Source organism: Setaria viridis, chromosome 8 (genome assembly GCF_005286985.2).
Source record: "Setaria viridis chromosome 8, Setaria_viridis_v4.0, whole genome shotgun sequence".
Lineage (NCBI taxonomy): Eukaryota > Viridiplantae > Streptophyta > Magnoliopsida > Poales > Poaceae > Setaria > Setaria viridis.
In genome coordinates this window covers 4,307,963-4,321,050 of record NC_048270.2, presented here as the reverse complement: position 1 = coordinate 4,321,050, position 13,088 = coordinate 4,307,963, and the positions used below count along the sequence as shown (strand labels likewise).

Here is a 13,088-nt window from a genome sequence, read left to right as displayed (position 1 = left end):
GCATATGAATTCATTTTAATAAAAACAAATCAGGTTATCAGGTCATCTGTACTTAAATCAAAGAGCAACATAGAATTTGTGGGTCTAGAATTTAGTCATTTAACCTTCACGATTAAAAGAGCCGGTATTTAATCAATTTAAGTCCATTAAATAGAGAGCAATTAGTCAAGTCATATACAACATTGTGTAGGTAAAACAAAGCGGCAATCTTCATCATTTTTCCATAAGCATGATTATACAAAAAATATTAATATCATGGTGGGCACAAGATGATGGTGATCATGATTTATTGAAAAAAAACTAGGTTGTACTCCTAGAAGCCATGTTATTATCAAGAGATATACAAAAGTTGCATCAAGTCCATGGTTGAAGGCTTATATACACAGGCATTTAGAAAGAGATGGAAAAGAGAAGGTGTAGGAAAAAAATTAGCGTCCTTTCGATGCTTGTAATGAAGTGTAGTGCAGCCTCCCCCATACTTAAGCATTGTGCTTAGCATGGAAGAAGAAAAATGAGCATCTTTTGGCGACCGTGATCCTTATATTCTTCATCCGCCAAGTCCTCCCCCATGCTTAGCATTGTGCTAGGCATGGAAGAAGAAGATGAAGCATTTTGTGATTGTTGAAATCCTTGTTCTCAGCATCCGGAGCTTGTCTTTATGCTTCTTCACTTTTGTCGTCTTTATTGTCCTTCAATTTCTTCTCTTTTCCTTTCGTGAAAGCACTTCGTCATGCCTGCAAACAATCCAAGTGCACATACTACCCCCAGGATGATTGTCGGGAGTAGATGCAATTGCCAACAAACCAAAGACATCTCTAAGATCTTAACTTGTGGCAGCTATTTCAGTAAAACAAAAACCTAATAAGTGTACGTGCATGCAAGCGTATGCAAATGACAGGAAGGAACATAAACAGAGACAATGTTTGCGCTAAATTCTAAGCACCATGCTTACAACTAGGTTGCTAAAATCCTCCATAGCCATAAAATATTATTAATCAAGATCAAACACCATGCTTATCCCAAGATCAATAACTCCTTACAACACAAGAAAATAGAGTGCGTTGCAAAGCTTAAGAACCAACCAATGCAATATGGAGACAATATGAGTAGGTAGCAAGGTTTATAAAACTGAATAATGATGGTCCGCGATCAAGTCTAAACACCATGTTTACACAAGATTGCAAAAGGAAAATGCCGTACGTACAAGCATTAATGTAGATATGAAAGCATTCATCATAAAATTTTAGGAGAAAGCCAAGTTAACACATGAATGACGGAACAAATGCACATGCAAAAGGGGTAGCAAAAATAACATGAAAATGCAATGTAACATAAGGTGGAAAAACAAAATGACATGATATGGGAGTGGTCTAAACAAAACAAAAGATCACCTAAATTAACTAGCCACAAGTTCATAATGGAAGGGTGGTGCCATACTTCATATTCTCTCTAAAAAGACACAAAGAAAAAGATTCTAAACACTAATAGCACACAAAAAAGGGTCTATAAGTTTTCCAAGATCAAATAACAAAGTGCTCCCTCAATATTATTTAAAGCATACAACATGTGGTTGCAGAATTTTGTTAGAGCAATGGTACAATGTTACTTGATGGTTTTGATTAAAGAGCACAATATAGACTGTCATCTTAATATAGAAAATAAAATAAAAAGACGGGTTGCCTCCCGCAAAGCACTTTAATTATAGTCATATAGCTAGATTCCTCATCTTGTTCATGTTCACGCGAAGTCATGGTTCTTTGTGCGAGAATCCAAAGTGTCCATGCAGCTTGATGTCATCTTTTGTAATCCTTCGTGGTTCGCTTTTGACATATCCATGTATTGAATGCAGCATGCTTGTGTCTTCATGTGCTAATGCTCGCGGCCGGCAGGGGCAGGTCCTTCACGGGGCTGATGCAGGTGGCGGCCAGCGCTGTCGGGGGTAGGGCTTGCGAGGCAGCCATTGCCGGCGGCGCATTAGGCTGGCGGGTGCAAGACCCGGTAGGGCAACCGTGAACGGGGCTGACGCGAGCGGCCGGCGATGGCAGGGTCCTGTGGGGCAGCTGGTGGCAGCCGGCGCCTCTGCAGCGCGGCCATTGTTGGAGGCGCGTTCAGCCGGCGGGGCAGCAGTGGACATCGCGTTCAGCCCCTGGGGCAGCCTGCAGGACATGGGTGGCGGTGCGAAGCAACACAAGCAACAGCGCTGGGGGCGCATGCAGCGGTGCGGCCTCTACGGCCAGCTTTTTTTTTATTTCCTAAAATTATCTTTGCTGGCGGGCTTGCTAAGCACCCGCCAGCCCAAATCGTGATTGCGCAGGCGTCCGCCAGCAAAGATGACCATTTGTGCTGGCAGTGAATTTTTAAGATGGATTTTGACCGCCACCACAAACGTTTTGTGGCATAGTGGTGCTATAATGTCACACTAGCAGTGTTCTACACAGGATGAAGGTAACCAATATACTAGGGGGCACTACATGAACATCAAGTCTGTTGTAGGGCATTTTGGCTGCTTCCAAGGTCCTAAATTTCGTACGACCTGATGTGCTATAATTCTTCCTGACCACCATTAAGTATGTATCTCACAATGGGGCTTGAGTTGGCCGGGCCCCAATGTTGAGCAGAATTAGGCAATTAGGCATCTAGAAGATTTCCCTTTGCTTGCTCAGTCAATGGTTCAATATACGAATTCATCTTTTACAATATGCAGACGATACCATTTTGTTCATGAATCATGAGTTAAAAATATAAAGCTATTGCTTTGTGTCTTTGAACAATTGTCAGGACTAAAAATTAACTTCTACAAGAGTCAGATCTTTTGTCATGCAAAGGCTAAACAGTATGAGCAAGAATATACTGATTTGTTTGGTTGTGCCCTAGGGCCATACCTTTCAGGTACTTAGGTATCCCGATGCACCACCATAAACTCTGTAATGTAGATTGGCGTGTAAACTAAGTACTTGGAAAGCCAAACATTTATCTTACGAGGGACGACTAACTTTATTGAATTCAGTTCTGAGTAGCTTTCCCATGTTCATGATGTCCTTCTTTGAAATCCCTAAAGGTGTCCTTAAAAGACTGGACTTTAATTGATCCAGATTCTTCTGGCAAGGTAATAATAATAAACAAAAATACCATCTAGTCAAATGGGATATCTTGTGTCATCCCAAAGATCAAGGGGTTTGGGAATAACAAATCTCTGGATTAAAAGTAATTGCCTTCTCAGCAAATGGTTGTTTAAATTACTTAACAAAGACGACAACTGGTAGACTTTGCTCAGAAATAAATATCTAGGTTCAAAGTGTTTGTCTCATGTTCAAATCAAACCAAGAGACTCACATTTTTGGAAAGATCTATTAAAGGTTAGGGAAGATATTTTGGGATGTGGGACCTTCAAGATAAAAGATGGGTCACGAACAAGATTTTGGGAGGACACTTGGTAGGCTCTGAACCTTTGAAAGAGCAATTTTCAGGATTGTATAACATTATCCATAATCCCCAGGAAATAGTGGCAAATGTGATAAATCAGATGACGTTGAATATCTCTTTTTGGAGAGCATTAGTTGGGGTAAACTAGTAGCTTGGTATAACCTAGTAGCTAAAATTGCTATGCTTTCTAATGGGAAGGATATTTTTACCTGGGACCTACGTAGTCACGGCTATTTTACAGTACGGTCTAAGTATCAATATCTTTTAAACCAGGTACCCCTTCATCAATAAATTCATATGGTAGTTGAAGATTCTGCTAAAAATAAAGATTTTCCTTTTGTACTTCCACCAAGGTGTGATTTTAACAAAGAGCAATTTTGTAAAGTGAAGATGGTTTAGGAGTCAAAAATGTTATTTCTGCAATTGTAATGAAACAATTAAACATCTTTTTTTTGACCGTCAGCATGCTAAGACTATTTGGAGGCTACTGGGTTAACTCCATCTAAATCAGTATCTCATATGCTTCGAAACTAGTTAGCGGGCATAAGAAAGAAAGACTACTGATTTTCGTGGGGGTTGCAGCTCTTATATGGGTTATTTGATGTACGCATAACGATTTGATTTTTGAGAAAAAACGGTTTACCTCTTTTCTGCAGGCTGTTTTTAGGAGCATATTGGTTACGATTTTGGGGTCTTCTGTTGCGTGAGGAATTAAGGGAAGCTATCTGTTTAGCAATCAAAGCGTTGGAGATTGTGGGCCTGTTTGCTTCAGGTTATTCAGCCAACTTATTAGCCATCAAACAATATTTTCTTCTCACAACAAATCAGCCGTTTCAGCTTTTCAGCCGGCTTATAAGCTGAAGCGAACAGACCTTGTCACTTTGGATATCTTTGCCAAGAATAGATGGAAAAGCAATAACGTACTTTGCTTTTGATTTATTCCCTTTATATGCGTACATCTTTTCCTTTTTTTCATCAACTTTTGAGCTGAGAATGGTGTAGAATTTTGCTATGTGCGGTTTGCAGAGGTCGGAAACATTTCCTTTTTTCTAAAGAAAATCTTCCCACTCTGTGCATGACGGAGCAATAACGCAAATCCAAATGGAACCCTCGCAGGTAGTCAGGTACTCAGGGAATTAGGAGCTTCCCTTACGTGCATCTGTCAATAGAAGCTGGCGCATTTCGTCCTTAGAGACGAGGATTGGGTGGTCCGTTGCTAGAAGCCCCCTCCGGAGCAGCGGGATGTCCACCTCCACCTCCTTGTAAGATTCATCGAATCCGGCGCGCCAGCTCCACCTCCTTGTGCAGGATCCAGGGGAGTGGATGTGATGGGATTGCAAATGGGGTTTTGCGCCCTCGACCGCGGCGGGAGGTGGCGGCGGAAGGCCGACGCAAACCAGATGGTCATATGAAAAATATTTTGGATCGTCGCTACCAAATCAGAGGGTAAAAGTAAATTGTAGGGGGTGTTTAGCCGATCCAAATTAGAGGTCTATCTGTAAATTTGAGGGAGCTATTAGTAAATATTTGGATCGTGACTATTGATCGCGATGAAAATCAGGGGGCATTGTGCAATTGTTTAGCGGTGGCGACATAGCCTCGCTGCCTGCGGCGGCATGTTCTTGGCGTTGAGGGTGAGAAGCTAAACCTGGGAATGGAACGAGTCTCCAACCATCCGTGCGATCTTCCCCGACCTTGACCTGCGCCGCCGCTGTCGTACCTGCAGCCCCCCGGATCCACAGCGCCACCAGCGATTCTCCCTGCAGCTGTTTTTGTTGCTGCAGCAGCCACTTGCCGGAGGCGCTCGTCCGAGACTCTGGAGAGCTCACATCTGAATCTTCAGCTGAAATTGCAGACAACTTGGAGAGCTTTGGATGATCACCTGCTGTCGATCGGTCAAATGGGCACAGTTGGTGCAATAATTCATGCACATTATTACTTATTTCATATGTTCTCTGTAGTTGCAAAACCTGAGAGCATCGTCCAACCATGATTAGGAGATGAAGGAGAAACAGAAAAAAAAAATTCAGATAGATACAGAGCAAGCACAAATGGAGCGAAGCAAGCAATGGACAGCGTATCTGTCCCAGCAGCTTCGTGAATTAGCATAGCCCTCCAGTTTACCGTGTACATAGAGTATGGAATGCTATGGATTCTTCAGAGTGAACAGCCACCGAATTCGCAGAATGCTTCAGAACGTACATGTAGAGAATTCTTCAGAGATGACATTGAAGCAGAGTAAAAAGGAAGTGAGGGAATGACTTCGAGGTCGCATATCCAATTGGTAAGACTACAGTTTGGTTTTCCTTGGCTAGAATATCCAATTGGTTTTCTTCATTCTCATTATCGATCAGGTCCTTGGCTAACGTCGCACCTTGCTCCACTATATTGCTCTCCAAATGCAGAAGCAAGAGAACATAACATACAATTTGACATAGTATACAGATAAGGGTGATCAATTACTGGGCAGCGCTCTGCATTGTTGTCGATGTCGTTCTGGTGTAATCCTTTTTGATCTTCTTCAGTTTCGCCACCACATTGCTCATTGACATCCTTTGATCAGGCGAGTCACTTGAGCAGAGCAAGCCCATCTCAAATATTGGCAAAAGAGAACCATTCAGGTTGCTGGTAGAAGAAGCTTCCAGCAGGAGCTGGCCGTCCAGAACAGAGGCAAGTTCAGATGGGAATGCTTGATGAACCCACTGCCTGATGCTCAGTTCTCCATCAAACATCGGATCCGTGGGTCTCTTTCCCGTGAAAACTTCAAGGAGCATGATCCCGTAGCTGAACACGTCACTCTTGCGTGATGCCTTTCCTAGAGATCCATACTCTGCTCGAGAGATTCACAAAACGGAGATTTAGCATGATCAATCAACACAGTTAACAAATTATAAACTAGGATTAGCTAGAGTAGAAAATGGTTCCGTACCTGGTGCCATGTACCCAAGTGTTCCAGGCATGGTTGCGGTGATCATGGAGTTGTCATCACCCAATAGCAACTTTGCTATTCCAAAGTCCGCTACATGCGCGGTCATGTCATCATCAAATAGCACGTTGGTAGGCTTCAAGTCACAGTGCAGAACCACCTCATGGTGCTCATGGTGTAGATACTCCATCGCCATCGACACATCTAGCATGATATCGAGCCTCTTGAGGAACCCCAAGTTCCTCCTGCCTTCAGCGTGTAGGAGCGTATCTAGGCTTCCATTGGGCATGTACTCAAGCACCAATATTCTGATATCCAGGTTCGAGCAGGTGTTTAGAATCTTTATCAGATTCCGGTGTCGAGCCATGCGAAGCACACGGCACTCAGCATCGAAGCTTCTAATTGCTTGTTCCAGCTGCATGTCTAGAACTTTTATTGCAACCACCAAACCGGTGCTCAGTTGGCCCTTGTAAACTTTTCCAAAGCTCCCAGACCCCAACAGGTTATGGTCAGAAAAATTATCAGTGGCGCGAACAAGCTCATGGTAGGAGAGTAACCTATGGCTCATGACATCACTTGGGTCAGCAACAGAGGGATGGGCACTCTTGTTTTTGAGTTTCCTTTTGATCATTAGGTAAACACAAAGAACAATAGAAACAAATGCTACGGTGGCTGCAGGGAGTAGAAATTTTAGCAAATGTCTGTCAGTTGAGTCAGCCTTCTCAAGACATGGTGAAAATCCTAGACGAGGAGAACCACATAGGCCAGCATTCCCAATCAATGATGTCAAGGTGATGTTTGAGAAAATGCCTCCCTCTGGTATCTTGCCTTCTAGCTTATTGAAGGAGAGATTCAAGGTCGTCAAGGAGGTGAAATTGGCAAGGAACTTGGGAATGGTACCAGATAGATTGTTGGAGGAGATGTTGAGTGATGCTAAGTTGATCAGCTCTTGAAACGATTCTGGGATTGTGCCCTCAAATGAGTTGTGTGATAAATCTAGCTGAGCGAGCATCCTAAGCTGTCCAAATGAATCAGGAATTTTTCCAGTCAAAATGTTGGAAGATATTTCAATTTGATCCACCAGTTTTAGTCCACTAACATCAGCTGGTAATGCACCAGAAAAATAATTGTTTGAAAGATGCAGTCCGACAAGTTTATCCAGGTGGAATAAGCTAGCTGGTATTGTTGAGTTTAAGTTGTTATTGAACACCACTAAATATTCTAGCTTGGTAAGGTTGCCAATGCTATTGGGTATAGAGCCAAACAACTTGTTTTGATAGAGATGCAGCTTCTGTAAGCTTTTCATCATACCAATTTGTGTTGGGATAGGGCCTGGCATGTTATTGCCTGAGACATCAAGGTACCCAAGATTTTGCATCAATGTGATCCCTTCTGGTATTGCTTCTGTGAGTAGGTTGTTTCGAAGATCAATCACGTAAAGACTACTTAAGTTTGCCAAGGTTGATGGAAGTACACCTGTTATCTTATTGTAACCTGCATGAAACTGACTTAATTTTGTAGACAGGTTTCCCACATGGTCAGGGAGTCCCCCTGTGAAAGAATTAGAAAATATGCCAAGCACTTGGAGTTGTCTACAATTGGAAAGGGAGGACAGGAAATCAAGGTTTCCGTTCAAATTATTATATGACAGTTCAAGTGTGTTCAGAGCTCGGATGTTCCCAAGTGTTGCTGGTACTGATCCAGACAACTGATTTGTTTGCAGATTTAGGGTATACAGGTTAGATAAATTTGTGAGACTGGTTGGCACTGGACCTGCTAGCTGGTTGGATCCGAGATGCAGATACGAGAGTTTTCTCATTAGGCCTAATTCAGTTGGAATGTCACCGGTCAGGTTGCAGAAACCGAGGTCTAGTTGGACAAGACTAGTGAGGTTGCTAAGAACAGCTGGGATAGATCCAACAAGGTGATTTCTTCCCAAGAAAATAGTTTTGAGTTGTGACAGTTGAGCCAACCATGTTGGCATAGTACCAAAGAAAGAATTGAAGGCCAAAGAGAGAATTTGCAGTTGCCGGCATGCTGAAAGCGCCAGTGGTATCTCACCTGCAAAGTTGTTCTTAGGCAAGTACAACTCTTGCAACACCGGTAGGCTAAAACTTTGATTGCTAGGAATTGACCCAGTTAGATTGTTTTGTCCGAGTGACATAACTTGCAACAGTGACATGTTGAACATGGTCGCGGGTACTGTTCCAGAGAGATGATTGTGTTGCAGGTCTAGGTACTCGAGTAGGGGCAGGGAACACAAACCCTGTGGTATCGGACCTGATAGGCTGTTGCTTCCAAGGTAGATGTACCTCAGGGAAGGTGTGTTGTTGAATAGATATGGCGGTATTTGGCCACTTAACTCGTTAACATGCAGAAAAAGGCTCTGAAGATTACGCATATTCTGTAGAAGCTCTGGCAAGATCTGGCTGGAGAGTGTGTTGTAACCAAGGTTAAGAACTTCCAGCTTTGAGAGATTGCCTATGCTACCAGGAATGGAGCCTGAGAGGCCATTTGCAGGGAGACTTAGTTCCCTAAGCCGATGTAACGTACCAAGATCAGCAGGAATTGTGCCGGAGAGGCTAGTGTTTGTGAGGTCGAGCAGCCTGAGGAAAGAGAGGTTACCGAGACGTGGGCTGAGCTCTCCTTGCAGGAACACACCTGGCAACGATACCGTGGTGACGCGCTGCCGACGGCGGCTGCATAAGACGCCGACCCAGCGACAGAAGGACACGTTGGTTGTCCAGCTTCTGGCAAGGACGCCGAGAGGATCGGAGAGCTGGCCTTTGAAAGCCAGGAGCGCGGCAAGGTCGGTGTCGCTGCCATTGATGTTCGGTGTCGTACTTTGGCCTGGGGAAGACGAAGAAGCAGAAGCCACACCAGTAACTAGAACTGACAGCGAGATGGCCAACAACACCAGCACGAAGCAGATGCTTGCAGGGGCCATTGGAGCGCGCCTGGCCTGTTTAACTCTTCAGCTAGCGAGACGCGTACAGATGCATACAGAGAGTATGTTGTGGTTTATATCTGTTACCATATTCGTCGTTTGCCTTTGGCCGGTGGTGTTTGGCTTTGGCAAATCTGTTGACTAATTACCAGTTGCCGGCCAGAGGCAACCGGGTTATAAAGGAATGATGAAAGAAAGACCTGTTCTGGTATCGGTTTGTATCGAGGCAGACGTGCCTATTCTTAATTCCAGGTCAGTCAAAGTCTTTCAGGGTCCAATAAAAATGGGATAAAAAAATTTTTGTATCGAGGAAAGTATATTCATTGGTAAAACGTAATTTACCAGTTGCGTAATTACAACAGGCACGCATAGACCGTTTCCCCCGTAAGCTTAAGTGCATGACGGAGACATATGGAGGCTTTCCCTGTAAGCTCCATATTATTTTTCTTGTTCCTTTTTATGAGAGGGCCATTGCTGGAAGCTTGTGTGCTTAAAATTTTCAAGCTACGTCTGATCACAAAGACCATCCCATAGCCTTACCAACCAAAGATCAGCGGCGCCATGGGTGCCTTCTGAGTCTATCCAGGTATGGAATGCCTAGTTCAGCATCTCAGCCATGTCAAACTGTGTAATGTTTCAGGTAATCTAGACAAGGGTTCGGCCTACCCTTTTTCTTATAAGAAAAGCACGTAAAGTCTATAGACGTCCTATGTAAAAAGCATCCCGCGCGAGATGGACGTACACTGTTAAAAAAGTGAGATCGCCCAGGTTGGACAACGGGGTGGTGGGCCTCGCATCTCGGCCCATTCCGAACTCGTCTTGGGCCCCTCCCACGAAGCTGGGCTTCCTTGACCTTCTTGAGCAGGTCGTAGCCAGTCTTCTCCGGCATCCAGTAGTCCGTGATGATCATGCTCACGTTCGGCTCCCAGCCCAGTATCTCCAGCGAATAAGAAAAGGGGGCGGTAAATAGGCCAAGTTTTTCATTTTTTTCAAATTTTGACCAAAATTGAAGTGTTAAGCAAATTTCATCTGAACCAAATTTTTACCTGGGATGGCTGGTATAACCAACAACCACTGAGTTTTTGGGGATTTTTTTGTTGAAATTCTAATTCTGATTCTAGAGTGTGTCCAGCACACAGACTCTGCCTCACTTCCGCTCGGAAAGGAGATCAGCACACAGATCAGAGAGGAATACACCGGCAGCCACGTCAGATCCACAGCCGAACAACAACGGACGGCTATGCGGGTGGCAGTGGACGGGTGGTAGCTGATGGGTGGAGCAGTGACACACGGATTTGCAGAGGCAGCAGAGGAAGGGCATGTGCCGCTAGGGCATAGGAGTGAGTAGTGGAATGGATAATTGAACTTGACCGTTTCGAATAGATGGAGCGCGCGATATAGAGCAATCCACGTAGGGGTGCCGGCCTTCAACCGAAGCATGTCACCTTTAAGCAGGGACAGACATACTTGATGAAACTCCATAGTACAAATGCATGTAACTCCATTGCCAACTTGTATAAACTAAAGACTATGGTTAAGATCTATGCTAATGCCACAAAATTATTTCATCCTAGCATCGTCACTGCCTTTAAGTAAGTTTATAAGTAAGAGGCATTGATAATGGCCATCACCTTCTTTGTTGGTGACGGGCTCTACAAACACTCATCGCCTGTAAAATTGGTTGACGGTGACGGGCTTTAGTCTGGTCTTGACCTAGAGGCCTTACGGGGTATGGTCCTCAATGATGCCCGTCACCTATTTCAAAATTTTCACATAGTGACATTGACATATAGATACTAGCTAGCCCTAAGCATAACTTAATTTGTCCATTCGATTAAGTCTTTTCTTTCTTTCTTTCTTGTTTCCTTACCCCTTTTCCTTTTATAGAGTGCCAGTTCTGAGAATTTGAATGCTTATTTTCTAAATGTTGACTTGTCAGCACAAACCATCCCGTTCATAAGGTTCCACGGAAAGCATTGCACCTTCTTAGGAAAAAAAACAAGGGAGAGCCTCCCATGTGGTCGAGTTTTTCACCAGAGATAAGGTTTGAGAGGTACGAATGGGCCCTGTTTATGCTGAGCAAATGTTCTCAGTCGATTCTAGTGTGGCACATTGCAACCAGTCTCTGTGAGATCAAACTTGCAGTGCAGGTATGACACGTTGATGGCAATAGCACAGGAAGCAGTGCAGGACAGTGAGCTTGGGAATAAGCTGGCTATGAACATAGTGCAGCAGGGTGCTATGTTAGCCAAGGACCTGATCGACAACGAGGATGAAGAGAATCGTTGGGACATTCTTGCAGGAGTGTGGACCAAACTACTGGTGCACATTGCCCCCAGTTGGAATGCAGAAGCCCACAAGAATGACCTCGAGTCCGAAGGCGAGTTAATAACTCTCATATGGGCATTACTTTGGCACTGCGGCGTCGACAAGAGCAGCATGTGGGATGATGATAGAGCACCCGAAAGCACTGCTCAAGCACCTCAGGAAAATACTACTGAAACAAGAAACACTCAGTTTGCTGACGAACAAGGTAATGAGGATGAGACTCGAATCTCAGAAAAGCACGAGGCAAGCATTTTAGGAGGGAATGGGATTCCAGAAATGCCCGGACTGAGACAGAGGAGCAAGCCCAAGTCGAGAATGGAGCAAGGAGCACCGTATCTCCAAGTAAGTCCATGAATCTTGTGGACTAAACGCTTGGTTTATTTCAGAGCCTATACGGGCAAGTTCCCTGGATCTGGACTCGGATATCACGGCTAGTGGGACATATGGATCGTTGAAGCAAGGAAACATCCTTGGTCAGGGAGGACTGCATCAGAGGTGAAGGAAACAACTACCTGTAGTTTGCAATATACTGTGTGTGAAACTATGGTTTGGATCCTCAATTTGCTTCTGGCCTGTTGTTTATGGCCGTGCATGTTTTTGCCTATGATTCTGTATCTGTTTCCTGTATTTTCTTATTGACCTTGTACGGGATGGACTTCAATTATTGTGCTATCAGAATCCTTGGTTTATTCAGTTATAAACTTTGATAAGTAAACACTCCACGCGACCTTTGGGTGCTGCCGCCAGAGTAGCAATGATGTAAACAGAAGAAGAGTATGTACTGTTACTAACGGGTGCATGAGCAGGGCACATCAGTGGCCAAAAATTAACTGCTCCAAGCCCCCGCCCCCCCCCCCCCCCCCCCCCCCCCCCCCCCCCAATGCAATCTGAATTTCTTTGCTTATGTGGCATGAAATTCAACCTTAGTCACAGTCCGGAATTATCCGGACCGGACCCCAATGTTTAGTACTATTAGCAGTCCATGGCACCACGCTTGAACCATGGCATCAGAGGCCATCAGCTAATCTCCCCCCGTTCGGTTACGACGAAGGACAGACGTACCTCGATGGCTCGATTGATCCAGGAAGAAGGAAGGCCTCGCGGGCCGGCTCCGGCGGAACGGGAGTACCCCGGAGCAACGGCGGCAGGACCTGCTACGCCGCGTCGTGCGGCTGCCCGGCCTCCTCGCCCTCAGGCTCCTCCCACAGCTCCGCCGAACCGGCGCGTGCAAGTGGTTTGAGGGATAATGATGAGAGGCCCAGCGTGGGAGTGGCCAATATAGCAAAATGTTTGTTGATTAAAAAAAAAGCAAAAGTTTGTTTGTACCACTGGAGATGACATGCCTGGAACGTGTTTTTTTAAAAAAAATAATAAACAAAAAATTATATGTATAGAACAATTTGATACACAATAATTTTATATTTATATAGCTAAGATTTACTTGCGGTAGTAATGTATTTTCAT

General features: G+C 44.4%; 1 protein-coding gene across 1 annotated transcript; it reads right to left on the bottom strand.

The window, feature by feature from the left end:
• Positions 1-4,870: 4,870 nt before the first annotated feature.
• On the bottom strand, positions 4,871-12,483 carry LOC117833434 (uncharacterized). The gene is made up of 2 exons (XM_034712910.2): positions 6,353-12,483; positions 4,871-6,253 (listed from the first exon to the last, which is right to left on the bottom strand). The coding sequence occupies exons 1-2, from the start codon at positions 9,294-9,296 to the stop codon at positions 5,883-5,885; spliced, it is 3,315 nt and encodes a 1,104-aa protein (XP_034568801.1). The 5' UTR covers positions 9,297-12,483; the 3' UTR covers positions 4,871-5,882.
• Positions 12,484-13,088: the final 605 nt, after the last annotated feature.